This window comes from Poromitra crassiceps, assembly GCF_964638095.1.
Source record: "Poromitra crassiceps genome assembly, chromosome: 30".
Lineage (NCBI taxonomy): Eukaryota > Metazoa > Chordata > Actinopteri > Beryciformes > Melamphaidae > Poromitra > Poromitra crassiceps.
Window position 1 is genome coordinate 16,296,287 of NC_139652.1, and position 14,792 is coordinate 16,311,078.

Sequence of the window (14,792 nt, forward strand, 5' to 3'; positions counted from 1 at the left end):
AATTCCACATCACGATTATCGTGACCAAAATTATCACGGTTATCGTATTATCACGGTATTTGTAAAGAATTGCTGAAAATGTTCAAAAAGTACTGAGAGACTCACTGAAATCATTTTACAACATTTTATATTGAAAACTCAGACCCCAAAAGGATTGATACACTCACTGAAATAATTTCTCCAAGGCTGCACGTTTGCATCTGGGAGACTGTTGCCAACTTTGGTTGATGATGGACAGTATTTAGAAGGTTTTTCAACACACTGTAATCACGGTACCACTGTTTTAATGATAATGAAAATTTGAAACGGTACGGTTATCGTAAGGAATTTTATCACGGTTATCATTAAAACCGGTTATCGTTACATCCCTATTTATGAGTCCTGGTCACTGCACTAATGCCTCCTCTGGTCGGTTGGGGCGCCTGTTCGGGGGGAGAAGAACTGGGGGGAATTAGCGTGATCCTCCCACGCACTTGTGTGCTGGCGGCTGTCGGGTGAAAAGAAACGGCCCCACATGTATCGGAAATCATGTGCTAACTCTCCCTAGATTGGCAGAGGGGGTGGAGTAAGGAGGTGTTTTTGTTTGTTTGAGTTTGAGTTTGAGTTGTTTGTTATATGTTTCTACCCGTCCAGCTCTCCCCGCCTCCCATGCAGCCGATGGAGGTTTCTGACGACGGCCCCGTGTTTTGGAGACGCTCCTCCCTGACCTGCTCTCTGGACAGCTTCCTGCATATGCTGGATGACCCACAGAAGAACTTTGGGGTGTCTTTGGGAATGGCCGACAGCACAGGACAAGATGATGTTAGTAACAAGCAGAGAGTTCCCCAAACTTTTGAATAGCCAGTCAGATTGAAAAAGTAGCCGCCTCATGTTAATTGTTCCAGTGGTCCTTTTCCCAATTACGGTATTTAACCTTTATTTAACCAGGAATTCACATTGAGGTTGAAACCTCTTTTACAAGTGAGACCTAGCCAAGACAGGGTCAGCAACGTGAAAAAACGTAACATGACAACATCAAGTTACAGACACACAGCAACATAGATGGGACTAAAACAAAACATTAACAGGACTGCATAAATCACAACACAGCTAAAATAGTTACAACGAAAGCACCTAAAAGCAACAACATTATGTTACAATGTAGATAAAACAACTAAAATTACAATGGCTACAGTGAAATAAAAGGGCAGCAATATTTAATTATGTATTGACATATTAGTTGAAACAATTGCAACCAAAAGTAGCCACTTCCTTAATTCTAAGTTTAAAATCATGCAAGGAGATAAGGGTCTCGAGTTTGAGTTTGGCTTGCAGATCATTCCAGGACCAAGGACCATAGTAGAACAGACTTGCTTTACCAGCCTCTGTTCTGACAGGAGGCACTTTGTATTGAAACCTTTGTATTGAAACCAACGATGATAATAAACAAACCTCAAATATGTATCCATGAGTGTGACAATTGAAATAATACAAATAAACATTCTTATAAAGGCCCAATGCTCAATTTAATTATAAATAAAACAATATCCATATTGCAAAACACAAACAGGCAATGTATATTTTTAAGAACAAAGAAAATACTAATAACTATGTTTCCCACAGGATTTGGAGAGCTTCCTGCATATGCTGGATGAGCCACAGCAGCACTCTGGGATGTGTTTGGGAGTGGCCAGCTCGCTCACCGCCCCACTGCTGTCCGACAACACGGGACAAGATTGTGTAAGTAACGAGGCCTCTATGGTGAACATTTGTCCCAGGGTAGTGTTGTCACCATAACCACATTTTGACTTTGATGCTGATACCAAGTTTAGTATCACGATACTCTATACCGATACGATAGTAAACAGAGGAAGTGGGACATTGAGAAGCCACAGTGGGAGGAGTCTTGGATCTTGTGCTGAATCTCTTAGTTTAAATTCATGTTTGTCTTCTGGCCTCATCTTAGGAAGAGGAGCTGGAGCGTTTGGAGCGCGAGTTGGAAGAGGAGGCGGAGACTTTTGAGCAGTGGTCCCAGATGATGGACGCAGCCAGCTGTCTGGCCAGCCAGCCTCATGTGGAGAAAGTGAAGAAGCAGGAGGAGACCTCCTACCTGAAGAAACTCCAGACCACAACCAACTCTGTCAATGAGTACAAAGTCCCCTTTGGCAAGAAGCCCACGCTTATTATAGAAGGTACCAAAATACTCCTACTCTACACACTTTGCTAGCATTGTTGTTGTGGTTGATGTAGTAGTACTGTACTGGTGGTGGTAGCCCTTTCTAGTGAGTTTGGACAGACAGAAATGCATGAAAGACACCACTGTGTGTTTATGTTTTTAATATAGTCTTATCTATGGTTTATAACGCTATAACTCAGTTATACGGTTTGCAATTGTAACGTTTAATATAATAAAGTATGATCTCACACATAACCTTTTAATTCTATATGCTGCCATCTGCCATCTCATGTTGATTTAATGATTGTTCATAACGTGAACGTTATGAACTTAATGCTTAGATGACCCTTATAGCCTCAGCAGGATCTGACTCACATTCTCTCACACCCCCCTCTCTTCCTCCCTGCACTCCTCATCACAGAGCTGGGTGCCATGGAGAAGTCGTCATCGTCATCATCGATGGAGATGGAGATGTCTGACGACAGCCCCGAGTTTCTGGGATGCTCCTCCCTGATGGCTGATATCTGGTGTCGGAATGATGATGGCAAAGACAGCTTCCTGGATAAGCCACAGAAGCACTCTGGGATGTGTTTGGGAGCCTCACTGCTGTCCAACAACACGGGACAAGATTCTGTAAGTAAGGCCTCTATGGTGAACATTTGTCCCAGGGTAGTGTTGTCACCATAACAACAGTTTGACTTTGATACCGATCCCAAGTTTGATTGATTGATTGATTTTTATTTATGGATATAGAGAAGACAATTTACAAAAGAAAATTCCAAAGGATAACATGTTAAAGTGAGAACACTTATTTCCAACATGGTCCCTGCTGTTGTAGGACAGAACGCACAACACATAACATGTAAAAAGTCAGTCATATCAATATACAATTTCTAATCAATATACCATTTCTTATCCGTAACCAGACACCTAAAATCATTAAAACAAATAACAAAACAAAAACATGAAAATCGGCAACAATTTCAGAGAACCAAATCCAAGAACAAAATCAGTGACATCACTGGTCCACACTAACTCAAATTAATAACTCATTAACTCAAATCAACTCTCAATAATTGTCAAACATTCTGTCATTCATCTAGTTTGACAGTTATTGAGAGTTGATTTGAGTTAATGAGTTATTCATTTGAGTTAGTGTGGACCAGTGATGTCACTGGTCCACACTTTAACACTCAATAACTGTCAAATTAAATGACAGGCTTCAAAACCATTTACAGTTTTCTGATATACTACTGATGTTCTAATGATACAAACCTGGTTGAAAATGGGCGGAGTGTTCCTTTAAGTAAACAGAGGAAGTGGGACATTGAGAAGCCACAGTGGGAGGAGTCTTGGATCTTGTGCTGAATCTCTTAGTTTAAATTCATGTTTGTCTTCTGGCCTCATCTTAGGAAGAGGAGCTGGAGCGTTTGGAGCGCGAGGTGGAAGAGGAGACGGAGACTTTAAACCAGATGATGGAGGTGAGATGGAGGTGAGAGGTGAGATGCTCCTCCCTGATGTCTGAGCTGGAGCGTTTGGAGCGCGAGTTGAAAGAGGAGAGATTGAGACTTTGCAGCAGGTTTGCTGCCCAGTCCTAGATGACGGAGACAGCCAGCTGTCTGGCCAGCCAGCCTCATGTGGAGAAAGAGAAGAAACAGGAGGAGACCTCCTACCTGAAGAAACTCCAGACCACAAAGAACTATCAGAGTAGATGAAAGAGTCCACATTTTGAACGTTGTTGTGGTAAACTGGGTCAAACTACACTTCTTTTATGGTTTGGCAGAAGAAGTGGAAAAATTATCTTTTCAGTTCCCCAAACCTGCCGCTGTGCGTCCGCTCCACCGGCTGAGGCTGCCATGCTCCAAGGGGCCAGCAGGGGTGGCTCAGAATGATGGCAAACTGCTGCCAGTGCCGAACTTTTGACATTGAAAAGTTGAAAACAATTGAAATTATAAGAGCTTGCTAGAAAGTTGCTGCTAACCTGAAAAGAATGGAATTAGTCTGGGTTTCAGTGGAGACTTTTGTGTCTGATGATGGCCTAAAAATGCTGATTCAGAGATGTTTCTTGTCTAGAAGAAAACTGGGGGAAACTGAATAGGCTACTTGAAATTTTTTCCATCAAAATGTTGAAATTCTATATTCGAATATAGTCATAAAATATCGGCTCACTATCACTTCCAGTCTAAAAATATGTTTACTATGGGCATTCAAAAACACATCAGTCAAACCCTAATGCACACGTCAAGCTGAAAGACTATGTGGCTATATTATATATACAGTGACAGTCAATGGGCTATATTATATATGCAGTCAATGGGCTATATTATATATGCAGTCAATGGGCTATATTATAGTCAATGGGCTATATGGCAAAGATGCAATTTATTCTGTTTTTTCTGTAACCCCACACTCATTACTGCCTAAACCTACTGTGAAGAATGGCCCTAAAGGAATCTGTTATTGTAATCTGATTACACAAATCCACAGTAGGCCTAATCCCTCTGTGATTGCTTGGTAGCCTACATTTTAAATGACTGGCATGGTGGCATATGATCAAATGGTCCAGGTATTACGGTTGCAGTGATTGGCCAACAACGCTGTTGCACTACAGGCCTTCTGTCTGTCTGCCTGACAACTGCACTGCAGTCCCAGGTTACATAGGTTATAATAATAATACATTTTATTTGTCATGCACTTTGCATTTAAGATAAATCTCAAAGTGCTACAGAGTAAAAACAACTCTCCTGTGTGTCTGTGTGAATTGCGCAACTGAAATCAATGGTGCATTGAAATGCATCATGTATTACACAATAACGTCTACCTTATATTCTATTATTCAACCCAGCAGACTAGTATCTTTGTAAAAGAAAATACAATAATTCTGAATCAGAGATCAGTAACCTACTTCACTGGGCAGTTAAAAGGGGCAATCATGGCAAGAAAGATGTAAACTTGTCTTCTCACACTGCAAGCCAATAACATGAAGATGAGATGAGGGGGATTGAAAACCATGGAGGGCCGAGGGATGAAGGGTTTCATTCCAACTCAAAACGACACCAGGTGAAGTTAGGGAGGAGTGAAAATCCATGGCTCATGACTGCCCTCTCCTGGTCAAATGCAATGCTGGCATGAAGCAGCACTAACACCTGCTGAGCCACCCCCGTCGGTTCATGTATGGTGATGGGAGGGTCGCTGAGCCCAAAACGAGATCCGAGTCGATTCGACGCACGCACAACATAATCCAGTCTATGGCACAAAAATTAAAATATAGAGTTCTTTCTCATAAAACTGAACCCTCACGAGGGCCTATACAGAGACTTTAGAATCCACATACAAAATAAAATATGAAGTTCAACGCATCTCTTCTTCAGGAGCCAGTTGGCTTGAGGCTCGCAGAGATGGAGCATTTGTAAGCTGCCCAAATGCGTCGCGCAGCCCCACAACTCGACACAGACGAGACGATGGTGTTCCACGGCGTGGTCATCGCTTCACTTTACTTTGTCATCAGTGCCTTTGGGCTCATCGGCAACATCACTCTCATCAAGACGTTTTGTTCTGCGAGATCCATCCGCAACGTCCCGAACCTCTTCATGACGAGCCTCGCACTTGGGGATGTTTTACTCCTGGTGACCTGAGTTGATTGTGTGCAGCTTCTTTTCCTGATAGTTCTGCGGGCCTACCACTGTATGAATTTGTCTTTGTTTACCTCGACCAGCTCTGCATCCCCTCGTCCCATTGTGTGATTTCAGGATCTGATTTTCCTCCAGCATCGCTGTAATGTCAGTTGTCAAGGAGAAAGTCCTTCTCCTTAATGTCTTGAGTAGTCCAGGCGAGTACTTGATGGACTTTGTAGACTCCATCATGGACTCCATCTCCAAAAACTGGCTTCTTCAGGATTTAAAAAGGAATATACCAAAGATATTCTCCCACAACTATAGATAAATATAACATAAAAGGATCTAACCAGTTAAAAAAACTTGGATTACTAATTAAAAAGGTGATATTTGATAGATTCAAATCTCCCATACACAGGAGTAATAAATAATAATAATAATAAATTGTGTTGAACTGACAGTATACTCTCATGATACACTGAATCCATCATATGTTTTGCTAGTGATGATGACCTGGTCTAACTTGTGATGATGACCTGGTCTAACTTGTGATGATGACCTGGTCTAACTTGGCCCTGATTTAATTCCTCCGTTCATCAAGCTTAGTTGTTTTCATGTAACGATGCTGAGTCTCTTTGGGGCATTTGAATAGAATACCAGATTGCACTTTTCAATGTGTGTGCATGTATATATATTGTATATTATGTTGTTTATGCTAACATGATGTAAATATATTTTCTATTCCTGTTATTTGTAGTCACTAGTATTTCTCTAATTGTAAATAATTGTAAAATAAATGCATGAATAACTTGTTGAATATGGCTGTGGATCACTTAACCCTGCATACATGCCTAGAACACCTGCTAAACATGCTCATACATTACATTACATTACGTCATTTGGCAGACGCTTTTATCCAAAGCGACTTACAATATCACATTTTTGTCAGCAATAGAGCAATCAACTTAATAATAATAATCATTGGATTTATATAGCGCCTTTCCAAGGCTCAAAGCGCTGACACAGGATGATTATTCGTTCACACCATTCGTACCGGTGGTTCACTACTAACTATGCAACACAGTCTATGACAACTACAACTTTTGAAGGAACAGTGGTACAAGTTTAGTTTAGGTTAGTAGGTTTTTTTTTTTTTTTTTAAGAGAGAAAGAAGTTAGTTCAAGAAGGGCCCAGATGGAGCCTAAACAACATGTATGATAAAATAATACCTACAATGTGTATATATATGTGTGTGTATATATATATGTATATATATATATGTATATATGCATATATATATATTTATATATATATATTTATGTATATATATATAGACTCGGTGTCAATAAAGTCTTTATGCAGCCTCTTGGTGCCATAACTAAATGTTACAGTCAGAGATCTTCTGCCTGCTGTGCATCATCTCCACTGCTCCAACTGTGCTGCACTTAGTGTTTTTTTCTACTTGTTTATTTTATTTTCAAATTTTTACAGAACAATTAACAAACGAGACAAACAAACAGCATTGTAATGTGGTGCTACCAACCGCATAAGGTGCCACGTGCTTGCAGAAGACAATATTGTGCACGGGATCTGCACGCCAGGGGTCCATGGGAAACCAGCCAGGCAAGCCGTCCATCATCCCCAACCTCAGTCACTAGTCATTCTTATCTTCACCTTGTCAAAGTAAGCCAAAAAGAGGTCCCAGATATTTGAGAACCTTCTAGTTAGCGCTCCTAACCTCTGTCTCTCCATCTATATAACAGAGATCATGTCCATCAGCCACACCTGAAAAGAAGGTGAAGAGGACTTCCATTCCTTTTAAATTAGTCTTTTGGCGACAGTTGTCCCCAGTATACTGCACACGTATTGAACCTTATCTGTCATACTGTATTGAAATCTGGGGTAATACTTACAAAAGCAACCTACAAAAGATATGCACATTGCAGAAACGAGCCATAAGGATAGTACATCAAGTTGGTTATCTAGAACACACAAACAATCTGTTTTTAAAATCTCACACTCTGAAGTTCATGGATATGGTAAAATATAAAACCGGGTAAATTATGTTTAAAGTTATAAACAAGATGATGCCAGAAAACATTCAACACATGTTCTCTTGCTTACAGTGTTTCTTAGTCTCAAAGCGGCGCTGGGGCTTTTTTGGCATTTTGTGTCTCTCTGCAGGTTCCTGCGAGAAGTGTTCTTCTGTGGGGTTTCTACAGCAAGAACATGGATGGGCTTCCATGGGATGGGTTTTTGTTTGTTTTTCTTCATTGATCTTTCTAACTAATCCATCACCACATCATGCATGGCATTTACTCTTATTTATACCAGGGTCAAACAGGGGGGCTTGGTGGCTTTGTGTAATGATGTTTTGCAATGATGTCATGAAAAGTCATGAAAAGTCCATTCTGAATATACATGTTGCCATGGCAACAGCTAGAATAACAAATTAGTCTTAAACATACGAAAAACTAAAAGTATTGTATTTGGAACGAATCATTCACTGAGGAATAAACCCAAATTAAATCTGATGCTGAACAAGATAAACATAGAGCAGGTTAGGGAAACAAAGCTTTTGGGCGTAATCTTAGATAGGAATTTGTCATGGACGAAGCCATATAGATACTGTGGTTGCAAAGATGGGGAGGAATATATCAGTACTTAGGAGATGCTCAGTGATCCTTCCATCACAATTGATCAAACTAGTCATTGAGACTCTAGTCTTATCCCAGCTAGACTACTGCTCAAGTATCTGGTCAAGTGCAAACCAGAGGGACCTGGGAAAACTGCAGCTGGCTCAAAACAGAGCAGCTCGGCTTGCCCTTCAATGTACATCAAGGTCAAATGTAAATGAGATGCATGTCAAGCTGTCCTGGATGAAAGTCAAGGACAAGCTGACAGTATCACTCCTTGTCTTATTAAGAAACATCAGAGTGTCAAAATACCCTACCTGTTTATATACTCAACTAAGATTAAGCTCAGATACACATGAATATAAGACGAGACATGCCACCAGGGGTTGCTATCAACTGCCTAAAGCTAAAAAAGAGGAATGCACTGCCAGAGAAGATCATCAAAGACAAAACTAAGCCAGGCTTTAAAAAGCAACTGAAAAGTCACTTAGCAGCTCAAAAGTAGTAAGGAACATGACGTACACACACACACACACACACACACACACACACACACACACACACACACACACACACACACACACACACACACACACACACACACACACACACACACACACACACACACACACACACACACACACACATAGATAGGGATTTATTTTCCTTTTTGTTAGGTTGGTGGAGTAGGTATGACATAGGTAGATTATTATCCGGTTTTACTTTGTTATTTTTATTTTGTGTTGTTTGTTATTATTCTCCGTTCATTGTTTATTTTAATGTCTTTGTCCTGTAACTGTGCTTGAATTATTTAGTGGACTCGGTTTCCCAGAGAGCTTTGCGCGTGTGAGCGGAGGTGACACGTCGGAGTTGCAGGCGGGCCGAAATCATGGCTGAGAGCAACCGGTGACTAGTTAGTGAAGAGCACAAACCTGTTAAACTCTGTTCTTTTATATAGACTCGGACTACAGAATGTATTATTTAGCCCAACTGGGTCACTGTTTATTCATAACTTATTCGGCAGTCACTCTAGGTTACACCTTAGCCTGTTTACTTCCGGTGGGTAACAACAATACATGTCCGTGTGTGAACCATATTCAACAACAATAGTTCCTATTGTTACAAAACCCCCACCAACGCAGCACAACTGCAATACCGGTATTTATATTTCAACCATATTGTTCTAGACCAGAACATGTGATTATTTGTTTTATAGTAAGGCGACGATGAGGCATGTGTAGTACTGTTGGAAGAGGTAAACATTTTGTCCATCTGAGGAGGACAAGCGGCCATTTCAATGCCAACAGCGACCCCATGTGGACACGAGGATCATTTCAGATGGTGAGATGTAAACATGTTGCTCTCCTATGGTTGCTCTGCTACTAGCATCCTTATGATGCATTGAAGTTGTCCGATGATGTTTATAAAGCACACACAAGTCCCTTATAATCAAATAATGTCAAATGTATTACACAAGATCTTTAGACCTTTCAAAGAAAAAAGTGATCCCATGGTTTATTGAGCGTGTAGCATTTTGAGTTATAATAGAAATGGCTCTGTGATCCAGCAGAGTCTAATTTTGTAATTACAATTATGTAAGCTAAGCTGCTCAGTACTGGTGTGTTGCAATAATTTACATACCTTCTTAATGTCATTTTCAAATCACGCTTTGTTTTTTCACCTCTAGTTCCGCAATCAGTACGACAATGATGTCACGGTATGGAGCCCGCAGGTAAGTCACATTTTGCCTTGCCTTTCTGTCTTTCATCTATGTAAACTAAGCATATGCAAATATGTCGCTGTTTCACTGACATGCCACAGCGTATCAGATTAAGGAAAGCGTGCATTTGTGTTCCAGGGCCGTATTCACCGGATTGAGTATGCAATGGAGGCAGTGAAGCAAGGGTCTGCAACAGTCAGACTCAAGTCCACAACCCATGCAGTCCTGGTTGCACTCAAGGTACAATAAACCAACTTGTCTATCAATAATACTCTGGTGCTGTTTGGTTCATCTCCTGCCTTGGCACATTGCCATAAAAAGTTGTGTGGTTTCATGAAAGTGTACCCATATACAGTTACAGTACTATTTACCTGTTTGTTATCTATACACCTGCTGCGACATGTACATTGAGGGAATCAAACACTTGGAATTTGGTCCGGTTGAAATGGGAGCATAAAGACTGTAAATTAAATGTGGGTTAACCAAATATTCGTATTTAACTCTGGTGGATGTGCTGTTTCACTCTATTTCAGTGTTTCAGAGTTGGCTTAAAAGGCACATTGTCATCTGTAGTCCTTGACCAGATGCCATTATGGCTACCTAGAGCTATTCAATACATGAACAGTAACACACTAATCAGAGGACACAAGAAGTGGAGTATCAGTTACTGGACAACACTTATGGAGATAGAAGATAACTCATGCTTGTTGTGTCATGTTTCCTTCTCTCTACAGAGAGCCCAGTCTGAACTGGCCGCCCACCAGAAGAAGGTCCTCCATGTCGACAACCACATCGGTATCTCCATAGCCGGACTGACCGCTGATGCCAGACTAAGGTGACCAGATGTCCCCGATTTTCAGGGACAGTCCCCGTTTTTGGTGACCTGTCCCCGGCTGGAGCTGTCCCTGAAAATGTCCCAGATTTTCTACTGGCGTCTGCGGCCGATATGACTCTAGCTCTAGCAGGCTCATTCTTAAATCTAGAGTGAAGATACTTATAGGGTATGACTGTAAGACCTACAGCATCCATTGGGACCAACAATGCCATGCTACCTTGTCGGGAAGGGGGTTAAATAATGCATTTTGAAAAACCGGCATATGTGGTCAATTTCAAAGGGGACCCTTGACCTCTCACCTCAATATATCTAAATGAGAATGGATTCTATGAGTCCCCACGAGTCTCCCTTTTACAGACGTGCCCACTGGCCAACCACTCAAGCGAAAGGTTGCAGGAGGCTTACGGGCGGGTTAAAAGCATAATAAGCATCACATGTGTGTCTATGTTTTGATCCAATTAAATGAAAAGATGGGGACCGCACTCAAGGAATATCGTTTTTAATTTTCTTTTTCTTTAGCAACAAAACGTTTTCGGCCGTCCGGCCTTCATCAGTGTGCAAATGCAGAATGGTTGAAACAGACAGGTCTTAACTAGGCTGTGACTGACAACATGACAGGTGGGCACAATCAGCAATTAGCACAGTTAATAGGTAGACTATGTCACACATGATCATGAATGCGTAATGGCTATGGTGTTGATACGATTATATCCTGGATAAATACATTATGCGAACATATATACATATTTCAAAACAACATTTAAACATTTAAAAATCTGTATGGAAATCAACTGTAGCACATTGGGAGTATCAGGTTGTGTAGAACCGTTCATAAATCATTGTACTAGTCATTATTGATAGACGAGTGTTTACAGATATAGGCTATGTCTCCAGCTACAGGAATGGAGTCAAATTAAGCTCTTCGTTCATACCAGCAGGAAACATGTTGTTTTGATCAACATCCAGGCATCCAACAAGTGTTTACATGTTTTGCTGCTCCCTGCTCTCCCAGGAAAACATTGAAAAAGCAATTAGGACTCCACAGAAAATACTTTTTGAGATCTGAGGCTTTTCATAAAACATGCGGCGCTGTAGGTTTGGACGGTCATGGCCAGGCCAAATGCTGCTGGGGAACACCTTTACATTTTGTAAAGGGGCACAGTGAATGACGTGTGTGTGTGTGTGTGTGTGTGTGTGTGTGTGGGGGGGGGGGGGGGGGAATATGTTGGCAGAATAAGCAAAGCCATGGACAAAGTAAATGAAACCGGAATCATCCCCCTTTATTATTTCATAGGTAATAACATTGGATATTTTTATGATATATTGATTGCCGGACTGGAAATGTCCCCGATTTTCATTTGAGAAATCTGGTCACCTTATGCCAGACTGCTCTGGTAGGTCACAGCTACACCCTCCTCCTTGATGCTTTATTTTCAGTGAAGCTATATGTTCAGAAAGATAAATTGATTATAGTATTGTTATATTCCAACCCCGTCTCTCCCATCTGCCTCCCTCCCCACAGTAACTTCATGCGTCAGGAGTGCTTGGACTCAAGGTTTGTCTTCGACAGGCCCCTCCCCGTGTCCCGTCTCGTCACTCTCATCGGCAGCAGTAAGGATACTGAATTTCTGTAATAGAGGAAGTGTCATCTCATAACTATTATTGTATACACCCTTTTACTGTTTGTAAACAGCGATTACGTATTTTGTGGGTGGAGCCAAACTGGTTGCAGAAAGTTACACCTAGCGGTTCAGCTGTCATAGAAATATGGAAGATGTGGACGACTCCTCCACGTATTTTAAAGCTTCGCCAGCAACAGACAGGTTATCTTACACAAATAAGCTTCCAATGGGGTAAGGTTTGATTGACCCATTTTGGTTGACCCGTACTCACTGTCAGGATTTGATTTGATACTTTATTGTCCACCATGGTGGAAATTTTTCTTTGGCTTCTCTTCCCATAGAGACACATTGTGCACAGTCAGCACACCATAAAACATAAAGACATAGAACATAAAACACACATGTACAAGTTAAGACATAGATAGTGCAAATAAACATATGATTCCAAATACAAACACCTAACTAAAAATGGCTTCCTACCAGCAAATACTTATACACTCACTGAAATCACTTCACCAAGGCTGCTCAACTGCGTCTGGGAAACTGTTGCTAAAAAGCCTTGACATGCTTGTGTGTCAAAGCCCTCGCCAAATGTGCCGAGGGGTGCGTGCGGTTTTTATGATCATGAACATTTGAAACATAATGCTAACCGTCAGGAATTTTATCACAGTTTAAAATGCTAATCGTTTCACCCCTATATGTACTAGAGGGCTTATCTTTTTTGACATCACTCTGTTGGTTATATTGATTGTTTATTTTGTTTGGGAATATTTATTTCTCTTTATAAGCACAGATTTCTCTTTACAAGACTCCCTCCCCTTCCTTCCCAATCACCCCATGTTTGAGTGTTTGAATTAAAAATGTTGATGTAGGCCATTTGGATGAAAGAATATTCTCTAGAACAGTGGTTCTCAACTGGTGTAGCCTCAGGACCCACTATTTTCCTTGTCATGAAGTCGCGACCCAAATTTCAGATTTTTTTTTAAACCACTCAAATTTATTGCACAAAAAATAGCGCCTTCATGCACTGTCAAATGAACAAAAAAGTGCAACAGAAGTGCAACTAGGGCTAAAAACCAATTGAAATTAGGCAGACTTGAATTACAGGCCCTATATGTTTTTAAATTTAAACAAGTCAAACTGGTCATGCTCAGAAAGTCTTATTTGAACTGTATGAAATATGAAATAAAAGGCAGACTTATCTTGAATTACATGCCTAGCCTATATGTTTTAGGTTTAAGTTATTAATAATAATAATAAAACAAGTTAACCTGGTCATGCTAATCCAGTTTCAATAGTCTGAATTTAACTAATATTAAATAAAAATGCAGACTTTTCTTGAATCACAGGCAGGCTATATGCTTTTTAGTTAAACTGGTCATAACTTTTAATTAAACTGGGGCCATGCTAATCCAGTTTCAATCATCTGAATTAAACTAAAATTAAATATGAAATGAAAAGGCAGACTTCTCTTGAATTACAGGCAGAGCATATGCTTCAGCTTGTTAAACAAGTAAAACTGGTCAGGCTAATCCAGTTTCAATAATCTGAATTTAACTCAAATGAAATATGAACAAAAAAAAAAAAAATTGGCCAATATCCGCGACCCAATCAAAACGGCCCCGCGACCCAAAGGTCGCGACCCACCAGTTGAGAAACGCTGCTCTAGAATAAACATGATTGATGGAGAGGTTGTGGCCTCCGTCTCTCCTGTGTGATGCCAATGCTTTTTTCTTTGCTCATTGACTCAGGTTGCCCAGCCTGCAGACGAACCCGCTGCCGCAGATCCAGCTGCAGCTGCTGAGCCAATGGAGCACTGACACAGCCCTGTCACTCAACCAGTCAGCCAATGATGTACTTCCTGTATCAGTGGGGGGCGGGCACAAACTCCAACCTGACACTTACTGAAAAGCCACAAAGCAGTTCTTAAAGAGATGAAAGATGCTGTTGTGAATGTGATGTGCCACTTATTAAACTATTAATCAATGCTCTCTGCTAACATCATGTGATGTTGCTTTTGTATGGGTAGAATGAACCATTCTACAATAAAACTCTTTTTTTCTGAATTGCTGCTTCTCTTAATTTGGGCAAAGAAACTATTAGAATTGATGTGCTCACTCTATGTTTTAGCAGTTTAGATCGAGCTTTTATCAAAAATGACTTTGAATAAGTGCAACATTTGAATCCTATAGATTGTTTTCTTGGAATTG

General features: G+C 40.7%; 1 protein-coding gene across 1 annotated transcript; it reads left to right on the top strand.

The window, feature by feature from the left end:
- Positions 1–9,672: 9,672 nt before the first annotated feature.
- Positions 9,673–14,490, top strand: LOC310800434 (proteasome subunit alpha type-1-like; the record flags this gene model as incomplete). Its single annotated transcript, XM_083663030.1, has 6 exons — positions 9,673–9,746; positions 10,093–10,137; positions 10,264–10,365; positions 10,860–10,960; positions 12,483–12,590; positions 14,334–14,490. The coding sequence occupies exons 1-6, from the start codon at positions 9,720–9,722 to the stop codon at positions 14,488–14,490; spliced, it is 540 nt and encodes a 179-aa protein (XP_083519156.1). The 5' UTR covers positions 9,673–9,719.
- Positions 14,491–14,792: the final 302 nt, after the last annotated feature.